The sequence below is a fragment of the Pomacea canaliculata genome, linkage group LG11 (genome assembly GCF_003073045.1).
Source record: "Pomacea canaliculata isolate SZHN2017 linkage group LG11, ASM307304v1, whole genome shotgun sequence".
Classification (NCBI taxonomy): domain Eukaryota; kingdom Metazoa; phylum Mollusca; class Gastropoda; order Architaenioglossa; family Ampullariidae; genus Pomacea; species Pomacea canaliculata.
In genome coordinates, this window is record NC_037600.1 from 13914868 (window position 1) to 13938704 (window position 23837).

General features: G+C 39.1%; 2 protein-coding genes across 3 annotated transcripts; both read right to left on the bottom strand.

The window, feature by feature from the left end:
• Positions 1-839: 839 nt before the first annotated feature.
• Positions 840-17598, bottom strand: LOC112575014. 2 transcript variants are annotated; one of them, XM_025256493.1, is made up of 8 exons: positions 17569-17598; positions 15748-15902; positions 5989-6112; positions 5684-5857; positions 5326-5557; positions 4637-4800; positions 4159-4249; positions 840-1394 (listed from the first exon to the last, which is right to left on the bottom strand). In XM_025256493.1, exons 1-8 carry the CDS (start codon positions 17581-17583, stop codon positions 997-999), a joined length of 1353 nt encoding a protein of 450 aa, XP_025112278.1. In that variant the 5' UTR covers positions 17584-17598; the 3' UTR covers positions 840-996. The 2 variants fall into 2 exon arrangements, with proteins under 2 accessions (XP_025112278.1, XP_025112277.1); XM_025256492.1 differs by lacking the exons at positions 15748-15902; positions 17569-17598 and adding exons at positions 6455-6609; positions 7398-9157.
• LOC112575020 lies at positions 11207-13514 on the bottom strand. Its single transcript, XM_025256502.1, has 3 exons — positions 13368-13514; positions 12907-12997; positions 11207-12162 (listed from the first exon to the last, which is right to left on the bottom strand). The coding sequence occupies exons 1-3, from the start codon at positions 13401-13403 to the stop codon at positions 11768-11770; spliced, it is 522 nt and encodes a 173-aa protein (XP_025112287.1). The 5' UTR covers positions 13404-13514; the 3' UTR covers positions 11207-11767.
• Positions 17599-23837: the final 6239 nt, after the last annotated feature.

Consider the following 23837-nt stretch of genomic DNA (forward strand, 5'->3'; position numbering starts at 1 on the left):
CACTTCGCTACGATCAAAAGGAAACCATGACTGAAAGAGACCGAGTTTCTCTGTCGTCTGACCTTCCCCTTGCAGCGCCTGTTGTCACCGCAGCCACTCCCAACAACATCACGCGGGCCTCACAACAGTCTATAACGACGTGTGTCACCTGTAAAACTCACCTGCCTGGCGAAAGGCGATACACACTTTGCTGCCTGATTATGATGTGCCATCTTTTGTGATTTTTGTTTTTCTTCTTTAGGAATGTGTTTCATCAACATCTAAATATTTAGGCCAAGATTATCAGTGTAGCATACGAGACACCAGGTCAGCAAACTTGAGCTACAAACAGAAACATCCCACGGAGTGTTGTAAACAGCTGATATTTAGTTCATTAATAAGGTTCAATCTACAGAGCTAATGGCATGCATTTAATAATACTAATAACTTTGTATGATCTATAATTCGGACTCTTCCATCAGCCATCCACTCTGTAAATAACAGAAAATGCCGATTCATATGAAAATCACGTTAAAATTACAGTTTATTCAACCACGATGAGATACAATGAAAACGGAAGTGAAAGACAAGAGTAGTCAAAGTAAATCTCTTGTAGTACTAATCTATTTTAGTCATTGAATTACAAATGAATAACTTTCACTGATCCATAATAGTGCCTATATCCGTATATAATAATCTCTGATATTCTGACAATGTATACATCACATCAGTAACACCCACAAGTGAAGAAGAAAGTGTTTGGGTGAGAGAACCTTTCCTATGCTGCTCTAAAACCTTAGAATTTTGAATAATCTTAATTACACTGACTAAACTGAAATAAAATACTCTAAAGACATAGCTGTTCAAGAAAAATACTTTAATGAGATCTTTTCTAAGACATATTGTTTCTTACTGTGTACTGAAGGTTTTCTTTATTTTTTCAAAAAACACACCGTTTGAGACATCTAGAATTTTAAAAGCAGACTCGGGTAATCTACTTTTTCCTGATCTGAAACCTTAACTTAGTAAACCTTTGTAGCATTGGTATTGGTGACTAAGCAGTTTTGCGATCTCTTCACACAGAACCTTCCAATTTGCTCCATCTTCTTCTACGTCCACCTTGTCAGGATGATAGTGGGTCACGGCCTTCAGGTACAGCTTCTTCATCACCTCTTCGTCTTCAAAGGCGGCGTTTTCATCCAACTTGTGTTTGGGGTTTTTAGGGGGATAAGTCGCATAGACGTATTTCAAAAAAATTTCTTTCGAGGACATGGTGAATTTGTCGTTCAGTTTGTCAACGTCGTCTTTGATTTCCTTCATGACTGACTCTCGCTGTTTCTGCTTCTCTATGTCGTTTGCCCAGACTTGTTCCTGCTGGAACTGTTGCATCATACTTAGTGCAGATAGATACCATCCTGTAGGAAGCAGAGAAAATTATAAGCTGTCATGACTGATTTTTTTATGTTTGTTCAAGTACCATTACCCCACAGAATAGACGTTTAGATACAAATATTGCCTTTAATAATTCTTTAAAATCATTTCTTTAGTTGAAGTACATAGCATACTTATTTTAAAAGTGTCTGGATTAATACAAATTATTTTTGTATTTATCTTTCTCGAAGATGAGAAAATTTTAGCAGTACAGAGTAAAGCTAATTTTATCCTCCTCATTTATTTCACACAATGGACAGAGCAGATCATGAGAAGGTCTTCTATATAGATAATAATGAACAACAATATTAGACTAAATTCGAGTAAAACTGTCAGCAAATAGTAATTTAAGTGTAATTTGAATTCATTTTTCAATCTTTAGCAATACCTGATATACTATAAGTAGAATATAAAGAAAAACTCTCATTACTATTTATATGATCTGCCCATTCCTGTCAGTTACAATCTGTCATCTGACATATTTTGTGCTTCCCAATTTATCCATACGAAATAAAGTTCCTCCCCCAAAATAACTTCATTCAAATATTAAATCTTCAGTTTCCTTCACCCTTCACATCTAAATCCAAAAGCTTTTTGTAAACATTACGCTCTAAAATGAATTTATTTTTGCTGGGTGCCTGTTTAATTTCTCATAAACTTCACTTTGAGGGCGCCCATATAGACTCAAGAAAAGTTTTGAAGCAAGAAAAATCTGTGCAATACTGAGCAATACATTACTCCCTCTCACTGCACTGCTTTGCCTATCCCCAAGCCTCCATGGAGTCAGAGAATTTTCGTGCCCCATACGGGTATGAAAACAGGGGGCCTCTTGGTTTAGGCGCTAGTGTTATAGGGTGTCCAGACACTTAATCCCCAGACACTTCATCCTTAAAATGAAATTTTAACTATAAAAATTATGAAGCCAGCGAAAAATTTAATTGAAATTCAAATAATTATCTTCATATAAACATCACAATAAGTTTTACAATTAAAATACTTTAACTAATGTTGTAGAGGTTCAAATGACGTTGAAGTTAATAGCATGATTTGAATATTATTAATGTATTTCAATATTTATTTTAATTGTAAAAACTTATTGTGATGTTTATATGAAGATAATTATTTGAATTTCAGTTAAATTTTTCGCCGGCTTCATAATTTTTATAGTTAAAATTTCATTTTAAGGATGAAGCGTTGGGGATGAAGTGTCTGGGGATTAAGTGACTGGGAACCGTGTTATAGCCACCAGTTATTTTTCCCTATTATTAATTTTAGAATCGATATAAATTCAGGTCAAAGTCAGAAACATATATTGCAGCAAGAGTATTTGTCTTGCAGCTGGAAGGCAGCCAAATAAAAAAAAAATACTAGGATGAACGAAAAGACGACAGACAGGAAAAAAGCAACAGAACTATGGATTAATACTTAAGGCATTGGTTCTCAACCTGTGGGGCGCGACCCCCTGGGGGGTCGCGACGTGCCTACAAGGGGGTCGCGAAGGTGGTCCTTTTTTAAAAGTTTCTTATACCGGTATTAGTGAAATTAGCTTACATTGTGTATAGTGGTGAGGGCGATCAAACTCCAAATCGCTTCTCCCTATTCAAGTACACTGTCTCGGCAATGCAGTGACTTCTCACTTCCAAAACTCAAAACACAATCCCCCTCTCAACAATTAAGCCTCCAATCTCCCTCCTCTCGCCCTTTGCCCTCTCTCTCCCCCAATCTCTCATCGCTGACTCCCCTCTCCCTCTCCAGTCACACTTCTCTCTTTTTAAAAAAAAAAAACATCTAAAAGGCACGCACTCAGGAAACGTCCATCAGTACTCTAGGTCCCTGACAGAAGGCCATGACCACACAGTGCGGGGTGGGGGCTTAAGAACGACCGATGGCTGCTGCTAATGGCATATTTTCGGACATATTTGAGAAGCTGAACGTTGTGAATACTTCTCTGCAAGGGAAAGACACCACCATATTACAAACAACTGACAAGATGAATGCTTTCGTCCGAAAAATTTCGTTGTGGACGCAAAATCAGGTGAAGAATGTAATTATTGCCCATCTAAACGGACTGCAAGAAAGGTTTCAGCATTACTTCGCTGAAATTGATGTGACTAAATACGATTGGATTCGTAATCCATTTCTGGCTGATCCTAGCACAAGCGGGTTGTCCACGGAAGAAGAAGAGCAGCTCATCGACCTTTCGAGTCCTGAAAATGTCCTTCCAAACAACACCAGTGCCAACATTCTGGATTAGCATCAACGGTGCTTTCTTAGAAAGCAATGAAAGATCTTCTGCCATTTTCAACTTCGTATATGTGTGAGCAAGGAATTTCAGCATTGGCAGCACTGAAGTCTAAATACAGAAATCGTGTGGACGCAGAGGCTGAGCTGCGAATAGCAGTGGGTACGAACATCGCACACAGGTTCGCTTCTCTATGCAACAGCAAGCAGGCTCAACCTTCTCCTTAGTCAAAGTGAGTGTCCAATAAAATAATATTTATTAGCACCGCAGAATTTGCTTTAGTAAAATTTCATTAACAGTTATACTTCTTGCAGATACGAACTTTGTTCTTCCGTTGTTGATTTCCTCGACGCGGCGTTCGATGTTAGCTAAGGCTCCCCACTCTTCCACCGACCTAGCTGGCTAAGTGGGGTCGCGGACGTACCGGTGTTCGTCAGGGGGGTCGCCACAAGTAAAAGGTTGAGAACCGCTGACTTAAGGTAAGCACTCAAGGGCTAAACACTTACCCTCGTTAAGACAGTTTCGAGGTACCATGACATTGATTAATTCAAAGGCTTTCCTAATATAGAGTTTGGCGTGGTACTTGAGTTTCAGAACCTGGAACATTGCAGTTATCTGATTACTGGAACATACAGTCTATACCAAGATTAAAGACATACCCGGTTGGTGACATATATCACGCTCAAACACTCGTGCAAATCAGTCTCAGTGGAAAATTTCACACGGGGCTATTAAGACAGTATGTAAGTAAACGGACAAAGATCAATTGTAATGATTCCCTGCACCTCGCAATATGTGACGAACATCATCGATGTTTACCATCGGTTCATGATGGCTTCCTCTGAAGGGATGATAACTTCAACAATGTTTTTTTTTGGAAAGAAACATACTTTATTACTAGCTGGCGTCTTGACGAATTTTATGGTGGGGGTGGCTTTGCAAGTATACTACCACAGCAAGAAGACATTAACATTCCCACTTTACCTTGGCGTATACGAGACCAAGGCTGCTCAGGGCCATGGCCTCCAGTTCAAGGTCCCGCTCCCGTATCAGCAGAGCTGCGTTGTGGTACCAGTCGATCACCTCCCACACCATGTTGATGTTCAGGTCTTCGGTCTCGAATGTGATCATCTTCAGAATTTCGTCTCCTTTCCAAAAGAGTACCAGAGAGTGTATAAATATTTGCTCTCTGGATAGAGAGAGAGATAAACTTGAATACACTCAGAATGACAATGAACTGGATGGATTAAAACAAAAAGTAAATAAATATTGTAAAACGATTGAGCGCTCATATATGCTTATCGAAAGACCTCGAGAGGTAGAAAAGTAGATTGTGATTATTTGCATTTGATTTTCTAAATGGATGTAATCCGATTACTTTAAAAGATGTATTTTTCAGTTAAGTAGCTCCTGTATAAAACCGCATATAATAAGTTTAAATAAAGTCAGATAGACTTATTTCTTAGCGTTAACCTAAAATTCCAAATGTTTGATATGATCTCTGGAAAAGAACTTAATTTTGAAACCAGTCGTCCATAACAGGTAGTTAGCCTTCTCTAGATCTGCTTACAAATTCATACATACACAGCACTGATGTATCTTTAAAGAACGATAACGTTTTCCATCGCTGGTTGTCTGCCCTGGCATCACAAGAGTAACACTAGTGTGCTTACCATTCGTGCGAGCCTGAATGGACTCGGCCACGCATTTGCGGTCAAAGATCTCTTCCTCCAGCACACGGCACTCTTTCATGAGATCCTGGTCTTCCTTCCCCAGCCTCATGGCTTCGTTCAGAGGGAAGTTGCAGTCTCCCAGAAGACTCAAAGCTTTTCTAAAGTCGCGTTTTGTCAGTGCCGCCGAGGACCAAGAAAAGTAAGTCTGTGCGATGGCGAAGTGTTCTTTAGCCTGCAACCATAAATGGGTTCATACTCATTAGGAAGGAGATTATTAATGATGCACGTATGTTTTAGTAGACGGTAGGAATGAAATATTGTTTGTAAGATAATGTCTATCATTTACTAGTGTGTTTACCAGAGTGGCATCATGAAAAAGAAGTCCTAGTAGGGGCTGTAACTCCCAGACTTTGCGCTCCTCGTTCTCATGTTTGTCCAGACGTTTCTTGGTGTCGCTCCAGCACTCGAGGGCGCTAGTTGTCAAGGACTCTCGCCACTGAAGCTCACGCGACCTTCCTGATTTTTCAGCCTCCTATGAACAAAAACGCCCATAACTCTACTTTGAAACACGATTTCATGAGGCGCAAAACACAGTAATAATGATATAATAACAAAAGTAATACTGCGCATATATATACAGAATGACTGAGGTCTATATATTACCTTGAAATGTTTCAGAGCTTGCTTGAAATTATAGAAAACGATCTTATCTTCCGCATTCGGAAGCACCATCTTGGCTTTTGCAAGCTTCCAGGACGCCATGGCGATGTTCTTGCATGCTGAGGATCTGTATTATAACAAACATTTCTACATGAGTCCTGTTCTCATCGCAGTAAAATAAACGAACATTGGATAAAGAACAAGTTGTTTAAAGTACCTAAATTTATGAAAAGTCACTCATTATACCTGATCTAGATCTGACTAAGGTGTCTCTAAAACCTGTCTTAGATCATGGACACATGGGATAACCGAAATAATAAACAGAAAAAGGTGTGCATCTGGCGAATTTGTGTCAGTGAAAAAGAGAGAGAGCGAACAAAAATGTACACACAAACATGCTCGCAGTTTTACACACACAGTGAGAGAGAGGATAGAAAGAGAGGTTTGTTTGTTTGTTTGTTTTTTTTACCTCTCGGCGGCATCCTCTGCAAGATCAAGGGCTCTGCTGTACAGGTTGACTGCCCGCTGAAGACCTTCGCTCTGAAGAAGTGGTGCCAGTCCTTCTGTAGACTTGTATATAATGTTACCTTCATTTCGCCACTTTGTCGATTCTGATAGCCTCACCTTCGCACATGTCAACAAAAAATATTGCTTTGCTGATGAAGATTGGTTTTTTCCGCAAAACATATTCCTTTCTTAACTCTAATAAATGTATGAAGCCAGACAATCAAAGGTCGAGACTTCTGTACACAAAACACGTGGTGCAACTCAAGACGTGAACCAGACAGGAAAGTAAGAGACAGTAGAAGTCATCTATAAGTAGACAGGGGAAATCCAGCGTTTGTGCATGGCACTGAGTGGGTTAACACGAGTATGCTCTGCTCTACACTGTACGGGAAAAAAGTGGTCATTTCCGATAGACTGATTTCCATTTCCATCTCTGCTAGGCGCCATAATTATTATCATTTATCAAAGTTTACACTCAGACCTTCCAGCACGAAGATTTTACGATTATTTGGAAAGGGTCATAAAGTCAGTGCCAAGGAAAAATGTCCTAGCAATACTTCATGATCGAAGTACAGTAAACTCAGTTTAAAAAGATCGGTTCAGAAGTGCACCAATAACAGGCAAGAATGTTAGGTAAAGTTAGCCTATGAGGAACCAACGACAGGGGTTTCAGACAAAAAGAAAACGAATTCTTTTATTTGCCACGTGACATTACACTAGAAAGTTGACTTGATGGCCTCCATTTACTCGACACTATTATCTATACAGACCCACCCCTAAAAACATTCCTCTGCATACGTGATTGGGGGATAATTATTAGTGATAATTATATACACAGAGTGCTTAGAAATCGCAAAATCAGATTAATGATGGTGGTTACTAATTGCATGAGTTTTGGAACTTACTCTTTTGGCCGCAGACGTCATCACGGTAATCCTTCGTCGCCCACCAACTTTTACGACAGTGACCTGAACTCCACTGGAATCTTTTATAGGATGAGATATGAACAGCAAAATGGTTTCTCTCTGTAGCTCCTCTTTTTAACTGGTAAAACTTGTGAAATACCTGCACCGGTGAGCGGTGAGCGATGTGTGACACACCGCGTGTAAGTCACCAAAATGGCGGAGATGGGTTGTATTACCTGAAACGGCTCGGTGTGTACCGGAAGAAGAGAGTGGGAGTTAATGATGCTGCCATTGTGGAAAAGAATTAAATATAAAAATGTATAAAACTTCGGAGTTCGTCATTAACTCCATAGTGATCAAAAGGTAACAAAAGTCTTTTATTCAACCCTCGCTCTCATTCTGTCATATTGAAACATGTATAATCAGAGTTAGAGCCCTATAAAGTGGACCCAGAATCCTGTGAGGGCATCTAGAACAAACTATATTATACACAACAATGAAATAAGTAATGTACAGCATATTTGAAGAACTATGTATAAAATATACAGAAGGTAAACGAAGACAAAATAACTAAATACTCTCTATGTAGACAATAAGAACATTGATCTTACTTCTTTTTCACACAATTTGCTATTTTAGGTTGGCAATTATATAATTCTTACAAATTTTGTTGAAACATCTTTCTTAATGCTACCAGATATTTAAAGTTGTATGAAATCTGATTATTCCAGCAGAATTAGAGAAACAGTTTACATCATAGTCTATTCAAAATTAGAGTGCATGGTATTCATCCCCAATATCATTAGGATGACATTTTTTGCATAAACATACATTTTACATAATATAATGTTCTCAAATATTCTTTACTCAACTTTATTGAAGATGCAACAGCATTAAATAATTTCATGGCAATTTTTGCGTTGCTGCAGTTGTTATCCATTTATTATTATTGACTTCAGCAAAGCATTGATTTAATGGTAATTGGATATCAGCTCATTGTTTTTCTCCCCCATATTTCTGAGCCATATTTGCATGAAAGATTATTGTTGTGCCTAAGCATAAACAAATGTCAGTAATACATATATCTACAGAGTAATTATTATCTATACAGAAATAGATTTTGCATTCTGCACAACAATGCATTTTTTCCTCTTACTTGCACACTTCGTCACAAAACCGTCTATTTGTATGGTAGATATCCAAGTACTTATAAACATTTACAAAAGACAAAACCATTCCACCTATATTTTTCTTTTCCTCCAATTTCGTAATTACAACAGTGTAACCCTAATTTTACCTTCATACGTTTTAGATTTAGAAGTATGAAGCATCACTAAATAACAACATAAATAATTTAATGAATCAGCAAAGATAAAATCTTCTGCTACACATGTATGCATGAACATGACTGCATCCTCCATTGTTTATCATTTTAATGGCAAGTTAATTAATATAAAAAACAGGCCTACAGGCATCCGCTAGTCGACATCAAAAGAAATAACTATATCCTACAAGAATAAATCCACTTCTAATGCAAACTTTCACACCCTGATACTTTTGAATGCATTGAAGGAGTTTTATATTTACATTCTTGAAAGAGTAAATTTATATTTATAAAAATCATATCATGTCTCAGTCTGTAAATGATTTATAAATTTTGAAATTAATGCTAAAGAGTGAGAATAAGTGATCAGCTATGGAATATTCATTTTTGTTCAATACTTTGCATGGTACCACGTGGCACTTTCCAAAGGTTTTCATTGTTTTCACAGATCGGCTGACATTGTGTTGCTTTGTATTGTTCTTTTGTTTTGTTTGGAAGGCGATGGCAGCTTTCTGTTAAAATTTTCTAGTTTTTACTATCAGAAAATCATGGCATTTGTTGTTTTTCTGCCACCAACATATGCTTGACAGGCAATTGCTGATGGCTGAACAGGAATAATATCTCGTCGAACAACTGAAGAGACTCCCATGTTTTTTTCCAAAATTAAAAAGTGCTGTTGACAGTGTACTTGTGGTTCTCAACTTTTGTAATTGTTGATAAAAACTGTCAACAGCAGGCAAAAAGTTCATTCTAATTATTTTCAGTTTCTTAAAAAGTTTGTCTATGTTATTTTTAAATTGTTGTATTACATTATCATTTAGCCTGTTTATGGTAGGGATGTCAAAGTCATCCTGAGTCATGTCTCAGTATTTCCTCAGTCCTGTGCTTGTTATCAGTCTCAAGTGGTGTGTCTACAGTTTCCAAGTTTTCATTCAAAGTAAAACGTTCAGGGATGTCTACTCGATTATCAACCATTCCTGCAGAATACTATTGTTTACTCGCTTTGATATTCCTAACAGGAAATGTGTTTTATGAAGAAACATAAAAAAAAAATTATGATAGTATACTGGTACATGCAGGGTGCACCTGTCTTGTCATCTGGGCAAGAACACTTCTGTGTTCATGTCTGCATAATATGACTTCCAGTGTTCCTTCTCACTTTTATCAGAAAATGAGATCACCTACAGCCTAAGCCATTTCCCTTTTAATAGTTCCATATAAATAATGACTGCTAACTTACCATTGGCAAGATCCAGCAGCCACCTTTCTCAGTAGGTAGAAAGTCATGTTCGTAAAAAAAGATTCAAGCAGTTGGTGAATGTTATAGGCATATGTGTGTAGCAGAAAATTTTTATCTTTCAAAACATGCATAGCTTCTTCACAGCAGTTTTTTTGTGTTATTTCCATGCATAGGAATGTCCTTTCTAAAAGTAACTGCCCATAGACTTTATTGTTGGAACTGCTTTGTTAAATACAGTTGGAATTTTCATTTGTCCCTAAGAACATGATCTGTACAGGCTTTGTCGTTAACATCAATTATTTCATTATCAATCTGAGCATAAACCATTTTAACAAGAATAATAATAATAAATGTAAAATTTGTAAGCATATACTCACAATCCTAAGGAGTATGTTCTTAGCACTTAAAAAACGAAACATGGATAGCATACAAGGGACAGGAAAACAAATAGCATATGAACTATAAAAGAATAAAAAACTTAAACAAAGAATAAAATCAAATACAGAAAACACGGAGGAATGAATTAAATAACAAGAACTGAGAGTATCATAATATTGCAAAAGGATGTGAAAAGGGACTAGCGTTATGGAAAAGGTTGTTAATAATAATAAGAAGAAGAAGTTGGAATTTATAAAGTACAATATCTCAGCCAAAGGCAAACTTATTGCGCTGAACAAGATCATAAAATAGTAACAAAGATGTAGATCAAGTTAACAAAATAATAACAAAGATGTAGAACAAAACCACAAAATGGTAACAATAATTGCCCTTTTGGTTGAATAAAGTTGTATTGAATTGAATTGAAAATAGTAACAAAGGTGTAGAAGGAAGAACAACGCGAGGACTCACTGCGTTCTGGCAGTAAAGGGGGATAACTGTAGATGTAACGGTAACGACTCCACAGAATCAGGTGTGTGGCATCAGGAGAATAATGGGACGATATTGAGTAATCTTGAGAATATGAAGAAATGTTATCACATGAAACTGCAAAAGGGTGATCATCACTTCAGTTTATTTAATGTACCTCAATGTCGCTGCCGAAGCGAGTGAAGCAGACGGAGTGGAGTCCAGCCAATAGATCCGAACAGTTCGCACTTCAAAATAACATTACAGTACTGCTGCAAACAAGAAGAGGAAGAAACCACAGCAGAAGCGCATGTAAACATGACGGTCCAACATTTTTATCCAAATCGAACCACGACAGCAAAACACAAACAATAAAAAAAAAGAGCCGGTGCCCTCAGCGTGTTGGGCGAAGGGACAGAACTCTCTGTTTCTATCTTGATGATATTGGAGGAAAAAACCCAAGCTCAAACGCATTACGTCTCATAGAAATGGTGCTGTAATCTTTTGTAAAATTAGATACTCTCAGTCCTTGTTACTTGAATCCTCTTTATGTTTATTTATCTTTGTCTTTTGTTCATCATCAGTGCTGTTGTTTATTTATCCTTTGGTCGTTTATGTGTTTTTGCTTTTTCTTCTGTCCCTCGTATGTTGCCCATGTCTCGTTCTTGTTCTTAAGCGCTAAGAGTATGCGCTTTACAAATTTTACATTTATTGTTATTAACCATTACACTATAGAGAATAGAAAAACAATAGAAAAACAATAGAAAAATTACTTATTGACTAGTTAATCATTTTAAAGATTTCCACCGGATGTACTTGATTATATTCTATTCACACTATTACTTTACAGTCATAGAAGAATATTGATAATTGAACATTTTTTCTAAAAAACACACGTTTCGAAACATCTCACATTTTAAAAACAGAGGCATCTAATCTACTTTTTCCTGAGCTGAAACCTTAACCTGCAGTTTTAAAGAACTGGTAATACTTATTTAACAGTTTTGTGATCTCTTCACACATAACCTTCCACTTTGCTCCATCTCTTTCTTCGTCCACTTTGTCAGGGTGATAGTGGGTAACGGCCTTCAGGTACAGCTTCTTCAACGCCACTTGATCCTCAAAAGCGGCGTTTTCATCCAACTTGTGTTTGGGGTTTTTAAGGGGATGAGTCGCATAGACGTATTTCAAGAAATCTTCTTTTGAGGACTTTGTGAATTTTTCGTTCAGTTTGTCAAGGTCGTCTTTGATTTCCTTCACGATTGACTCTCGCTGTTTCTGCTTCTCCAGGTCGTCTGCCAAGACTTGTTCCTGCTGGTATTGTTGCAGTATACTTTGCGCAGAGAGATACCATTCTGTACGATGCACAGAAAATGACAAAATATTATGACGGAATTTTTATTGTTTGTCCAAGCACCATTACCCCACAGAACAGACGGTTAGATACACGTATTGCCTTTAATAATTCTTTAAAATCATTTGTTTAGTTGAAGTCAATAGCAAACTCATTTTTAAAGTGTCTAGATTAATACAAGTCATTTTTGTATTCATCTTTCTCGAAGTTGATGTAAATCTTGGCAGTAGAGAGTAAAGAGAATTTTATACTCCTCATTTTACACAATAGACAAAGCAGATCATGAGAAGGTCTTCTACATAGATAAAAAATAACAATATTAGACATATTTACTCTAAATGCGACTAAAACCGTCAACAAATAGTAATTTAAATTCATTTTGAAATCAATAGCTGATATAACATAAGTAGAATATAAAGAAAAGCTATCACTGCTATTTATAATTATATAATCTTCCCATTCCTGCCAGTTCAATCTAATATTGTTTTGCCTATAAATAGACATTTTGTGCTCCCAATTTATCCATACGAAATCAAATTCCTCCCCCAAAATAATGGCAAATTTTAGAATTGATATAAATGCAGGTCAAAGTCAGCAACACATATTGCAGCAAAAATATTTATTCTGGCAGCTGGGAGGCAGACAAGTAAAAAAACAAAAACAAAAACACGACAGACAAAAAGAAAAAAAAACAGAACGAAGGATTAATACTTATAAGTGAAGTACTGAAGGGCTAAACACTTACCCTCGTTAAGACAGTTTCGTGGTACCATGATACTGACTAATTCAATGGCTTTCATAAGATAGAGTTTGGCGTAATACTTGAGTTTCAGTACCTGAAACATTGTAGTTATCTGATTATGAACATACAGTCTACAGCAAAATCAAAGACCTACCCGATTGGTGACATATACCACGCTCGTGCGAATCAGTCCCAGTGGAAAATTTCACACGAGGCTATTAAGACAGTATGTAAGTAAACAGACAAACATAAATTGTAATAATCCCCTCCAGCTTGCAAAATGTGACGAACATCATCGATGTTTACCAGCGGTTCATGATGGCTTCCTCTGAAGGGACGATAACTTCAACAATTTTTTTTTTGAAGGAAACACATTTTATTACCTGTTGGCATCGACGAATTTTGCGGAGGACGTGGATATTTAAGTATACTTCCACAGCAAGACATTAACATTCCCACTTTACCTTGGCGTATACGAGACCCAGGCTGCTCAGGGCCATGGCCTCCAGTTCAAGGTCCCGCTCACGTATCAGCAGAGCGGCGTTGTCGGTACCAGTCGATCACCTCCCACACCATGTTGATGTTCAGGTCTTCGGTCTCGAATGTGATCATCTTCAGAATTTCGTCTCCTTTCCAAAAGAGTACCAGAGAGTGTATAAATATTTGCTCTCTGGACAGAGAGATAGATAAACTAGGCTACACAAAGAATGAAAATGAATCGGATGGATTTAAAAAAAAAGTAAATAAACATTGTAAAACGATTGTTTGCTCATATATGCTTATAGAAAGACCTCGAGAGGTAGAAAGTAGCTTGAATAGCATTTGATTTGCTCAACGGATGTAATCCATTACTGTAAAAGGCGTCTATTTCAGTTAATTAGTTCCTGTATAAAACCGCATATGACAACTATGATTAAGTCAAATAGACTTATTTCTTACGGTTAACCTGCAAGCCAAATGCTTGAAATAATATCTGGAAAAGAAATTAATTCTCAAACCAGTCTTACACAATACGTAGTTGGCTTCCTCCAGGTCTGCTTACAAAATTAATACCTACACAGCAGTGATCCGATATATCTTTAAAGAACGATAACTTTTCCATCGCTGGTTGTCTGCCCTGCCATCACAAGAGTTACACTAGTGCGCTTACCATTCGTGCGAGCCTGAATGGACTCGGCCACGCATTTGCGGTCAAAGATCTCTCCCTCCAGCACACGGCACTCTTTCATGAGATCCTGGTCTTCCTTCCCCAGCCTCATGGCTTCGTTCAGAGGGAAGTTGCAGTCTCCCAGAAGACTCAAAGCTTTTCTAAAGTCGCGTTTTGTCAGTGCCGCCGAGGACCAAGAAAAGTAAGTCTGTGCGATGGCGAAGTGTTCTTTAGCCTGCCACCATAAATTGGTTCATACTCATTAAGATTAATACTAATGATTCGAGTCTGTTTCAGTAGACGATTGGGATGAAATATTGTGTGTAAGATAATGTCGATCATTTAGTGGTGTGTTTACCAGAGTGGCATCATGAAAAAGAAGTCCTAGTAGGGGCTGTAACTCCCAGACTCTGCGCTCCTCGTTCTCCCATTTGTCCAGACGTTTCTTGGTGTCGCTCCAGCACTCGAGGGCGCTAGTTGTCAAGGACGCTCGCCACTGTATGTTACGCGACCTTCCCGATTTTTCAGCCTCCTAGGAATAACGTGACACAGGCCACGAACCACAGATATAAAACTAGTTTGACTAATGTTTATTATGCAGAAAACGAAAGAAAAACACAACGAAGAAGACACAAACAGACAAAAAACACAATACAGAGAGACACGAAACGTACAACACAGAGACACACAAAGCATACAATATGACCACAATAAAGAAAGATAAAAACACAAACAAAAAGACACAAAAGTACAAACACAGAAATGCTCAAAATCACTTATCAGAGAGACACACAAAACATCGATGCTCAAAGAAAGAGAAGTAGACATAACAGAAAGACACAAAACACACAACACAGAGACACAAACACAAGAGGCGAGGTTACGGCTCCAGGACGCAATACAAGTCAACTTTTATTTACTTTATTATACACTTGTCACCCGTTAGTGTAGTGATTAAAACACTTGTTTGTCACCACTGCAGTGAGAAACTCAGGGTTCACACACTCTCTTTATTGGATACCTGTCCACAGGGCATAAGGGGTTTTTTCTGGTTCCCTCCTCCCCCCATCTCCCAGCTAGTGCAAAATCATCTCAAGGTGGAACTACTTACCTACTAAATAAACCAATCACCAGGCATTACAAAAAAGAGGCATTCTTTGTAAGACGATTTCAAGAGCGACGGAACACAGTAATAATGATAGCCACAATAATACTGCGCATTTATATGTAGAGAGACTGAGGTCTATTTATTACCTTGAAATGTTTAAGAGCCTGCTTGAAGTGATAGAACACAATCTTCTCTTCCACATCCGGAAGCGCCATCATTGCCTTTGCTGATTTCCAGGACGCCATGGCGATGTTTTTGCATGCTGAGGACCTGTATTTTAATAAACAGTTCTACATGAGCGCATATCCTGGCTAAAAAGGGCGATAATCTCTTTCTTGAGCAAAGCGAGTTGTCTCGTTCTTGCCTGTTGTACCTCGTAGTCTTGGAGAAGTGGAGATTGTGTGTGGAACAACGCTGTGGGTCAAAGTTACAGTGAAATGGATTGAAGGGAGTCTTACATCACGACCTCAAGATCTGTCATCCTCCCATGTGTCCTACACCATACCATGCATACACAAAGAAAGGAAAATATACGCACAAACACACACGTAGCCCTACATACAGAGGGTAGAAAGAGAATGTTTTTTACCTGTCGGCGGCATCCTGTGCACGATCAAGGGCTCTGCTGTACAGGTTGACTGCCCGCTGAAGGCGCTCGATCTGAAGAAGTGGTGCCAGTCCTTCTGTAGACTTGTATATGGCATTACCTTCATTTCGCAACTTTGTCGATTCTGATAGTCTCCCCTTCGCACATGTTAACAAAATATATTTCTATGATGATCAAAATTGCTTTTCCTCAAAAGAAATTTCGTCCTTAGGTCTAATGTATGAAGCTGGACAATCAAAGGTCGAGGCTTCTGTACCTAAAATTACGTGGTGCAACTCAAAACTTGCATCAGACTGGAAAGTAAGAGACATTAAAAGTCATCTATGTTTAGATAAGGAAAATCCAGCATTTGTGCATGGCACTGAGCGTGTTAACACGAGTATCTTCATCATTGTACAAAGAAAAGTGGTCGGAGCAATCATTTACAGACTGATTTCCATTCGCAACTCTGCTAGGCATAATATTACCATTTATCAAAGTTTACACTCCGACCTCCAAGCACCAAGATTTTACGATTATTTGGAAAGGGTCATAAAGTCAGTGCCGAAAAAGGATATCCTAGCCGCACTCGATGATTACAGATCGGCACAGATGCTCACCAACAATAGTCAGGAGCGGTAGGTAAAGTTAGTCTATGAGGAACCAACGACATGGGAAAAGACTTCTTAAGTTTAACCAAAGAAATATTATCGAGGACATCTTTAAATTCTCTAGAGTCTAGATGGTTTAGTCTTTAACTAAATCCACTACATCTTGCTACTAAAGCATTTCAAATTCTCAAATTCATGGTTGCTTTAGCTAGTAGGAAAGTGCTTCCACCTTGAGGTGATTTCACACTATGGGTGGGGAGGTAGGAGGAGGAACCCGGAGTACCCGGAGAAAACTTCGACTCCCCCTTTCAACAGCTGAGGATACCTTACGTTTGCACCAGGTATTCAATGACGAGTTTTGCATTCACATTCAAGTGGTTGAAACCCCTACAGTGAAGGGTCTCGGGACACTCGCTATAGGTGACACGAGTTCACAGGGCCAGTGTTCGGGGGTTCTCTCCCAGTACTTTTTCTACTCCCCTCTACCATGTCAGTGGGAAATCACCTCTAGACGGAATGACTTTCCCTCCCAACTAACCATTTCCATTCCAGCTTTTCGAAACAAATATAACAACAGTTTTATTTGTCGGCGGAAGCTTCCATGAGATATGGTCTCGAAATAATTTGCTCCTGTAGACAAATTTATTCCACTCACAAACTGAGCAGTCTCGTTTGTTATCGCTTATACGTAAAAGCGCCTAGACTGCGAGTGTGTGTGTGTGTGTGGGGGGGGAATTAGCGTTTTTACGCCGAGCCAGCAACTATGACTATATCACGGCAAGGCAGCCAGCTCTGTTAAAAGAGAAAGAACAGCGTGCCCGAGACGAGAGCTGAACCCAGGACAGCCAACCTTCACTGTATTGGTGACAAGCGTTAACCGTTACGCCACCGGACCGCTGCCTTAGACTGCGACACGGACCCACGAATACGAAGGAACAAACAAATGAGCTTAAACAAATATTATTCCAGACTTTCTTTATATGTATCAGACTTAGCTCTTAACGTTTCGAACAATTGATGTTGTACCGCTTCAGCCATTAGACCAAGAGTTTGAATCCCTACACATCGGATCTCTTGATATAAATAGTGAGAGGTCAACAAGAGACAGACCAGAGGAGAAAACGAGTAGACATGGAAGGAAGAGTGAGTCAGTATTATTTCACGAGTGATGTACATAACGAAACAGTTAAAACCAAATCAGGCTGAGACTTACCTGGATTCCAGCCATTCTCAAAATGTCATTCACAGTGCACAGACGGAGATTTACACATCCTGTTTACTGTCATTGGCCGATTTACTATCTAGTGAGCCAGCTCTTTATTTAGCGGCGATTTTCTCGGAAACTGTGAAACAGAAAGGTTATAAAAAAGGCTTTGCTATTTATGAAAAAATATATTAAATTGTTGGTCAAAAACTCATCGCCCGTCTTTTACTCCTCGACAGCTATTATCAGGGTCTGGATAATAACTGTGCTCTCTCTCTCTCTTATTCTGTGCTCGATGTGTGTCTTCTCTATATGAGGTCGAGTGGTCCCCATATATTCACAGTGGATTCGTGCTATTAAAGTGAAAAGAAAACACAATTTTTTAATTTTTTTTAGATTCTTTGACTAAGAACGGAGTGTTAAAGGGGTTTTGTGTCGGGAATGGGTTTAGCAGGTCGCAGTGTTTAAAAAAAGGTCTTACTTTATCTACTGGCTGGCCCGTGTCCTATAATCAGACGTTTGTGTCTGGCGGCTTGCGTTTAAAGTAACCGGAGCTCTCGGGGCTGAATAACTCACTACTCGCGAAGAAATATAGCGGCCTTCATTGTGTTCACTGTCAGCAACGTCGATGGTTGAGACAAAATCGGGTGTTTGGTGACAGATTGCACCCATTTGAAGTGTTGGATGACTTAAAACTGTATTGCGAAATTCATTTTAGAGGAGAGAACATTCTAGCACTGACCGCTGAAGTGACATGGGAGGTCGCTGTCACCAGTCGGCAAGGTACACTTATATCTTCACTACAAGCGCTCATCACTCTACGATATTTTGCCACATCAAGCTTCCAAGAAGTGTGTGGAGAATTCACTGATGTAGAGTTTTGTAGACAAATCGACTGTTACTCGTACTGTGGCGAGAGTCACCGATGTTTTGCATCGGCGAGCACCTAACGGAATTTCATTGCCGTATCAAGGTTATGTGGTGAAAAGACAAAGATATGTAGACACATCGGGCCTGTGAATTTCCAAAAGTAGTTGGATTTATCCACAGCAACTTGATTTCAGATCCAATGGAAAATAAAGTAAACTTATTTATAATATTAATAATTGAATTTGTAAGGCGCTTGTACATGTGTAAATGTTTGCTGAATGCACCACACACAAAGGAATTCAAAACAAACCTACAGTCAAATACATGTATACAAGAAACATGTACACAAAATAAAACCCTAGAAATGAAAGGCTCTACATACTTTGTAATTTCATTATCTGTTCAACTCTAAAAAAATTTGCTGACCAACATAAAATAATTTATCATCTTACTATACTCACAATCCTAATGCCTAAAAGTTCCATTATTTATTGACATCAACAAATAAAAAGACCCTTATTAGATGAGCTCAGTTTGTTATTACATACAGGGATGGGGAGTAGCTGTAGCCTAGCTACAGCTACTGTAGCCGGCTACAAATTTTGTAGCTTGTAGCCGTAGCTACATTTTAGAAAGTAGCTGTAGCTTGGCTACATGTTGGCTACTTTCACGACTGTAGCACTCTAGTAGTGTACAAAGTATAATGTCTTTGGGTTGTAGATTTGCATCTATATTCCAGAATGTTCAGCACGGCAACAATGTAAAAGATAGAATGTCTTTGTGCGAGGGAGGAAATGATGTTCAACAATGTAGCAATGTTCAAAGTAAAAATGTCTTGTCTTTTGCGCGAGGGAGGAAATGATGTTCAACAATGTAGCGATGTTCAAAAATGTCTTTATTGCGACGAAATAGAATGTCTGTGCTAGAATGTTCGAGGGAGGGAGAATAAATAGCAGGGCTGACAGTGGTGTGGGACCTCTTTGTGAATTGGAGAGAGAGAGAAGTTAGGCCAGCTGCTGAGAAAAAGATACTGAATTAAAGAAAACTTCAGTGTGGAATTCAATCTCTGTGTTATTTCTGGTAGGACAGCCCACTCTACGTAGCCATTTGACGTGTTGGTTACACGACCATTCGTCGACAGCGTGTCAGCAAGACGACGACAGCCACTGCTCTCACTGCTCGGTGTCTTGACAGCCAGACACCACGTGTCTCGCACGCTCAGTAACCGGAAGTACCGGGTCGTCCATGTGGCGGGAGCGATTTGAAAAACGAAGATGGACGTACCCATCAATTTCCAGCCTTATTTGAAATTTGTTACATTTTGCGAAGCCACAAAATGTGGCTATAGTTTCAAATGCAAGAATTGTTGAGAGATTGTTCAGTCTGGCAGGACTTATCATGACAAAGCTGCGCACTAGGGTGACAGACAGCAACTTCGAGGCCAAAGTTCTGGTCAAATTCAATTCTATGAAGGACTAAAAGAATGTAGATTTGTTTTAAGGTTACCGGTACACTCCAAAAATTAAAATCCATATTTTAAATATCTTTAAGGGTTTTTAAATATAGAGTAACAAAATAACATAAATATAGCACTTTAAAACTGTTTTTGAGTACCTAAAGTGAAAATTGTGACTTTAATCAACGATTTTTGTTTCAAACGTACAAGCATTTTAAAAAACAAATTTACACAATACCATAAGTCATATACCAAAGGTTTTGGATTTTTTGTAAACTAGAGGCACTGATAAAAAACTGATGCATAAGGCGTTTTGATATCTCAAAGATTTCTAGGAGATATAAAAAATCAGACATGGTACCCCCGACTCAGTGTGAATGTGGCAATTAAATATTTAGAAAATATTTAGAAAAATGTTAATTTTATCAAAAGTAATGTTTATACCATATTCTCAAATGCATCACTTTGTAGCTTATGCATTTCTAAACAAAATTGTAAAATTTTACTGCTGTAGCACAAGCCAATCTTGAGAAACATGTTTTTATAGTTTAGGACTGGATGTCAAAAACGACAAACAGAGAAATTCAATCTTAAAGATTTAAAATAAATATATCTTGTATCAGATCATTTTTGAAAACTATATTTCAGTGTTTATGTGCTACATTTGACATCCTACTATATAATTAAAGTCTATTCTAGTATGCCAGGACTATACTTTTCACCCTATCAGCTTTTGGAAACAGTTTGTGTTCCTTTCTTTGTTTTCAGTGTCAGTGTTAGAAAAAAAATGCCTTATGATCTGCTTGCCTAAATTAGATTAAGCAGTGTTTTACTTATATTCCATGCAAACTCATTTATTTCAATGGTCTGTTGTTCATTGTCACAGTATTGATAAGAGGTTGACATTTTTCATCACCACATAACCTAACTTATTGAAAATTCCACCAGGTACCTGATACTTAAGCATCTGTTTAGTTTTCATTTCTAAGTAATAGGGAACAAATAGTTATAGAAAACAAATGTTTATCGGAAAACTTATATAATTTCTTTTGTCACTAAAACAGGATGAGGAAAAAGATCCAGAAATGTTTAATATAATCGTAAAATACGTGTACTTATTGTGTGAAAAAGGCCGGGGAGGAAGGGTGCAAGGAATGAATGAAAGCATTTATGGATTCACTAAATAAAATTGTCGGTATATCGCAGTTCTCCGTTTCATTATTATAATAAAAACTTTGTAAAGCAAGTAATAGTGTTTTGTGTGTATGTTTGAGTTTGTGTATATTGCTACAGCCAGCTGGCTACAGCTAACTTGTTATAACATCACGCTTTTAAAAGTAGCCAAAAGAAGCTGGCTACATTTTAAAAGTAGCCCAAAGTAGCTGGCTACTTTTTGCAAAATTGTAGCTGTAGTGTAGCCGGCTACATTTTGAAAAAAAATAGCTGTAGCCTAGCCGGCTACAAATTAAAAGTAGCTTGCCCATCCCTGATTACATAGGACAGTAATCTAGAAGAATTAAGAGAATGTGGATATGTCTGTGGGGCGGGGAGGTTTACATATATCTATACATAAGTAAATATGATATATGCATGTGTGGGTGTGGCTAGTATATCTATAAGCAAATATGTGTATGTAGGGAGATTTACATATATAAACAGAGATGTGTGTGTTGGGGGCATTAAATATATATATAGATATGAGTGTGTGTGGTGGTGGTGATGGGGAGTATACATGTAGATAAGCATATACAAGTGTGCATGAGGGTGGGGATTATATATATATATGCAAATATGAGTGAGTAGGGGTGTGTGTCAGGGGGTATTTTATACATGTATATGCAGATATATGTTTGGGGGGATTATATATGTATAAGCAGATACAAGTGTGCATGAGGGGGGAGGAATTATATACATGTATATATATGCAAATCTGAGTGAGTAGGAAGTGTGTGTGTGTTGGAGGGATATTTTCTGTATATGCAGATACATGTGAGTGTGTGTGTGCATTATATATATATAGGCAGACATAAGTATGTGTGTGTAGGAGGATTATTTTTATTTATATATATATCAACATATGAGTGAGTAAGTGTGTGTGTCAGGAGGTATTAGATAAATATATATGTGCAGATATGAGTATGTGTGTAAGGGAGGTTACATATACATGTATATATATAAAAGCAGAGATGAGTGTATGTGCTTGGTGGGGGGGGGGTTGCATATATGTATATAAACAGATATAAGGCTGTGTGTGGTTAGGTAGGGGTTACACATGTATACATAAGCAGATGTGTGTGTATGAGGGGGGATTATATATATATATATGAGGATATGAGTAGGTGTGTGTGTCGCGTGTCGGCGATTTTTCTGCTGTCCGTGTTGTGCTTCCCGTACTGTGTTGGCCCGTCGCTGGGTGTGTGCGTACGGATGGGAGAAGCAAGGGACGATTTATCTGGGTCCCTGTGTAACCCTATCCGTCTCGCGAGCCCAAGAGCCATGACTCGCGGCGTCGTCGTCGCGCGTCAGCTGCTCGCAGGGTCTTCACAGGTCTCTTCTTTTCGGGACGGGACAGGGAACCCCTCCTCTCTTTGGCTTTTTCCCCCCTTTTCTTTGTCTTTTTCTTGCTTTTCGCGCGCGTGGGGTCCTTGGCGCGTTTTTCTGTTTTTTCTGGAGAGTCTTTATCCAGCAACGGACGGCGCCGGACGTGGGGGACGGTGCGGGACCGTGGCCCTAGCGGCCGGCGCTGGTCTCTCATCATCACAAGCCGATTTGGGTGAGCAGAATCTATCTTCTTTGAGTTCCACACTATTCTAGTCTTAGGGCCCGGGTTGGCCTTGGTAGTGCGAGTGAGAGGGGTTTTACATGTTCAAGTTATGTTCACGTTTTTTAAGTGTAAGGCTTGGTGCCTCACAGTGTTATGTTAGAATTTGTGGTGGCCGGGTCGCGTCGCTTGTAGCACGCACCCGTTTCTCCACGTATGAATTTGTGAGCTAAGGGCCAATTGTCTAACTGTAAAATATATGTATTTGTATGAGGACATTTTTTATTGAGCAATCGGTTTCGTGGCCAGGCCGGTCATGGATGTGTATTTTTGTACAAGGATGTTATTAGAAGTTGAGTAATGCTTGGAATGCCGTACATTGATTGGGTAAACTGTTTCTCTCTACAGGCTTTTTTCTATTCCCTACGTTTTTCTACATATTCTTCACGTTGATTTTTGCTCTTCGTCCAAGTCGTCGTTTCTGCATATTGCCTTTTGTGTGACTGTCCGCCATTGTGTCGACCCTGCGCCCTCATCGCCTCGTCAGCGCGTGAGCGGGAACCCTGCTGCGCCAGTGTGCGGCCTAGCCATCAGCACCTAGGGTGGAGGCCGGCGAGCAGGGGCTCACGTGACCAAGGTCTACCCGGACGAGAGACAAGTGAGGGGGGGGGCAGCTGATCCAGAGGGAGAGAGGGGGGGGTCACCGCTGTAGCGGCACGCGGGCCAGAGAGGGCGGGCTGTCGCCAGCGAACACCTTGTGCGGACATTTGACTTGCCACCCAGCAGTGCGTGCGGGCGGTTTGTCTTCCCTTGTTGTTTTGTTTTTGTTTTCTTCTTCTTCGCCTACTGTAACATGCCTGTGCGCAGGGCAATTTTGTTTATTGTGAATTATTTTTGATGCTTGCCTCCTATTGATGTTATTTTATGTTTAGTTAATAAACCTGTCTGTTTTGTAGACTTTGTCTTTGTCATCGTTGTTGTGTGGTCTGCGCTCAGCCTGTGGTTCGAATGGTATGTCAGCAAGCCGTCTCCGGCCGAGCGGAGGGGGTTGCGCGTTCGTCTCCGGCTGTGCGAGCGGACTTCGGGCATGCATCTTCCGGCGGCTAGGGGGCGGTGACGCGACAGTGTGTGTCGAGGGGGGGAGGTTTATACATATGTGTGTGCATGTGGCTTGTGTATGTATAATCATCA

What these genes read in the sequence shown, in the direction of transcription:
- LOC112575014 (XM_025256492.1), bottom strand. Translation starts at nt 7,418, where the DNA reads ATGACGTCTGCGGCCAAAAGA. An exon ending in GCAGAGGATGCCGCCGAGAG is followed by an intron (nt 6,113 to 6,454) that starts GTAAAAAAAACA and finishes GTTATAATACAG; the next exon opens with ATCCTCAGCATGCAAGAACA. An exon ending in TTGGTCTCGTATACGCCAAG is followed by an intron (nt 4,250 to 4,636) that starts GTAAAGTGGGAA and finishes GCAATGTTCCAG; the next exon opens with GTTCTGAAACTCAAGTACCA.
- LOC112575020 (XM_025256502.1), bottom strand. Translation starts at nt 13,403, where the DNA reads ATGGCCCTGAGCAGCCTGGGTCTCGTATACGCCAAG. An exon ending in TGGGTCTCGTATACGCCAAG is followed by an intron (nt 12,998 to 13,367) that starts GTAAAGTGGGAA and finishes ACAATGTTTCAG; the next exon opens with GTACTGAAACTCAAGTATTA. An exon ending in ACGAAACTGTCTTAACGAGG is followed by an intron (nt 12,163 to 12,906) that starts GTAAGTGTTTAG and finishes TGCATCGTACAG; the next exon opens with AATGGTATCTCTCTGCGCAA.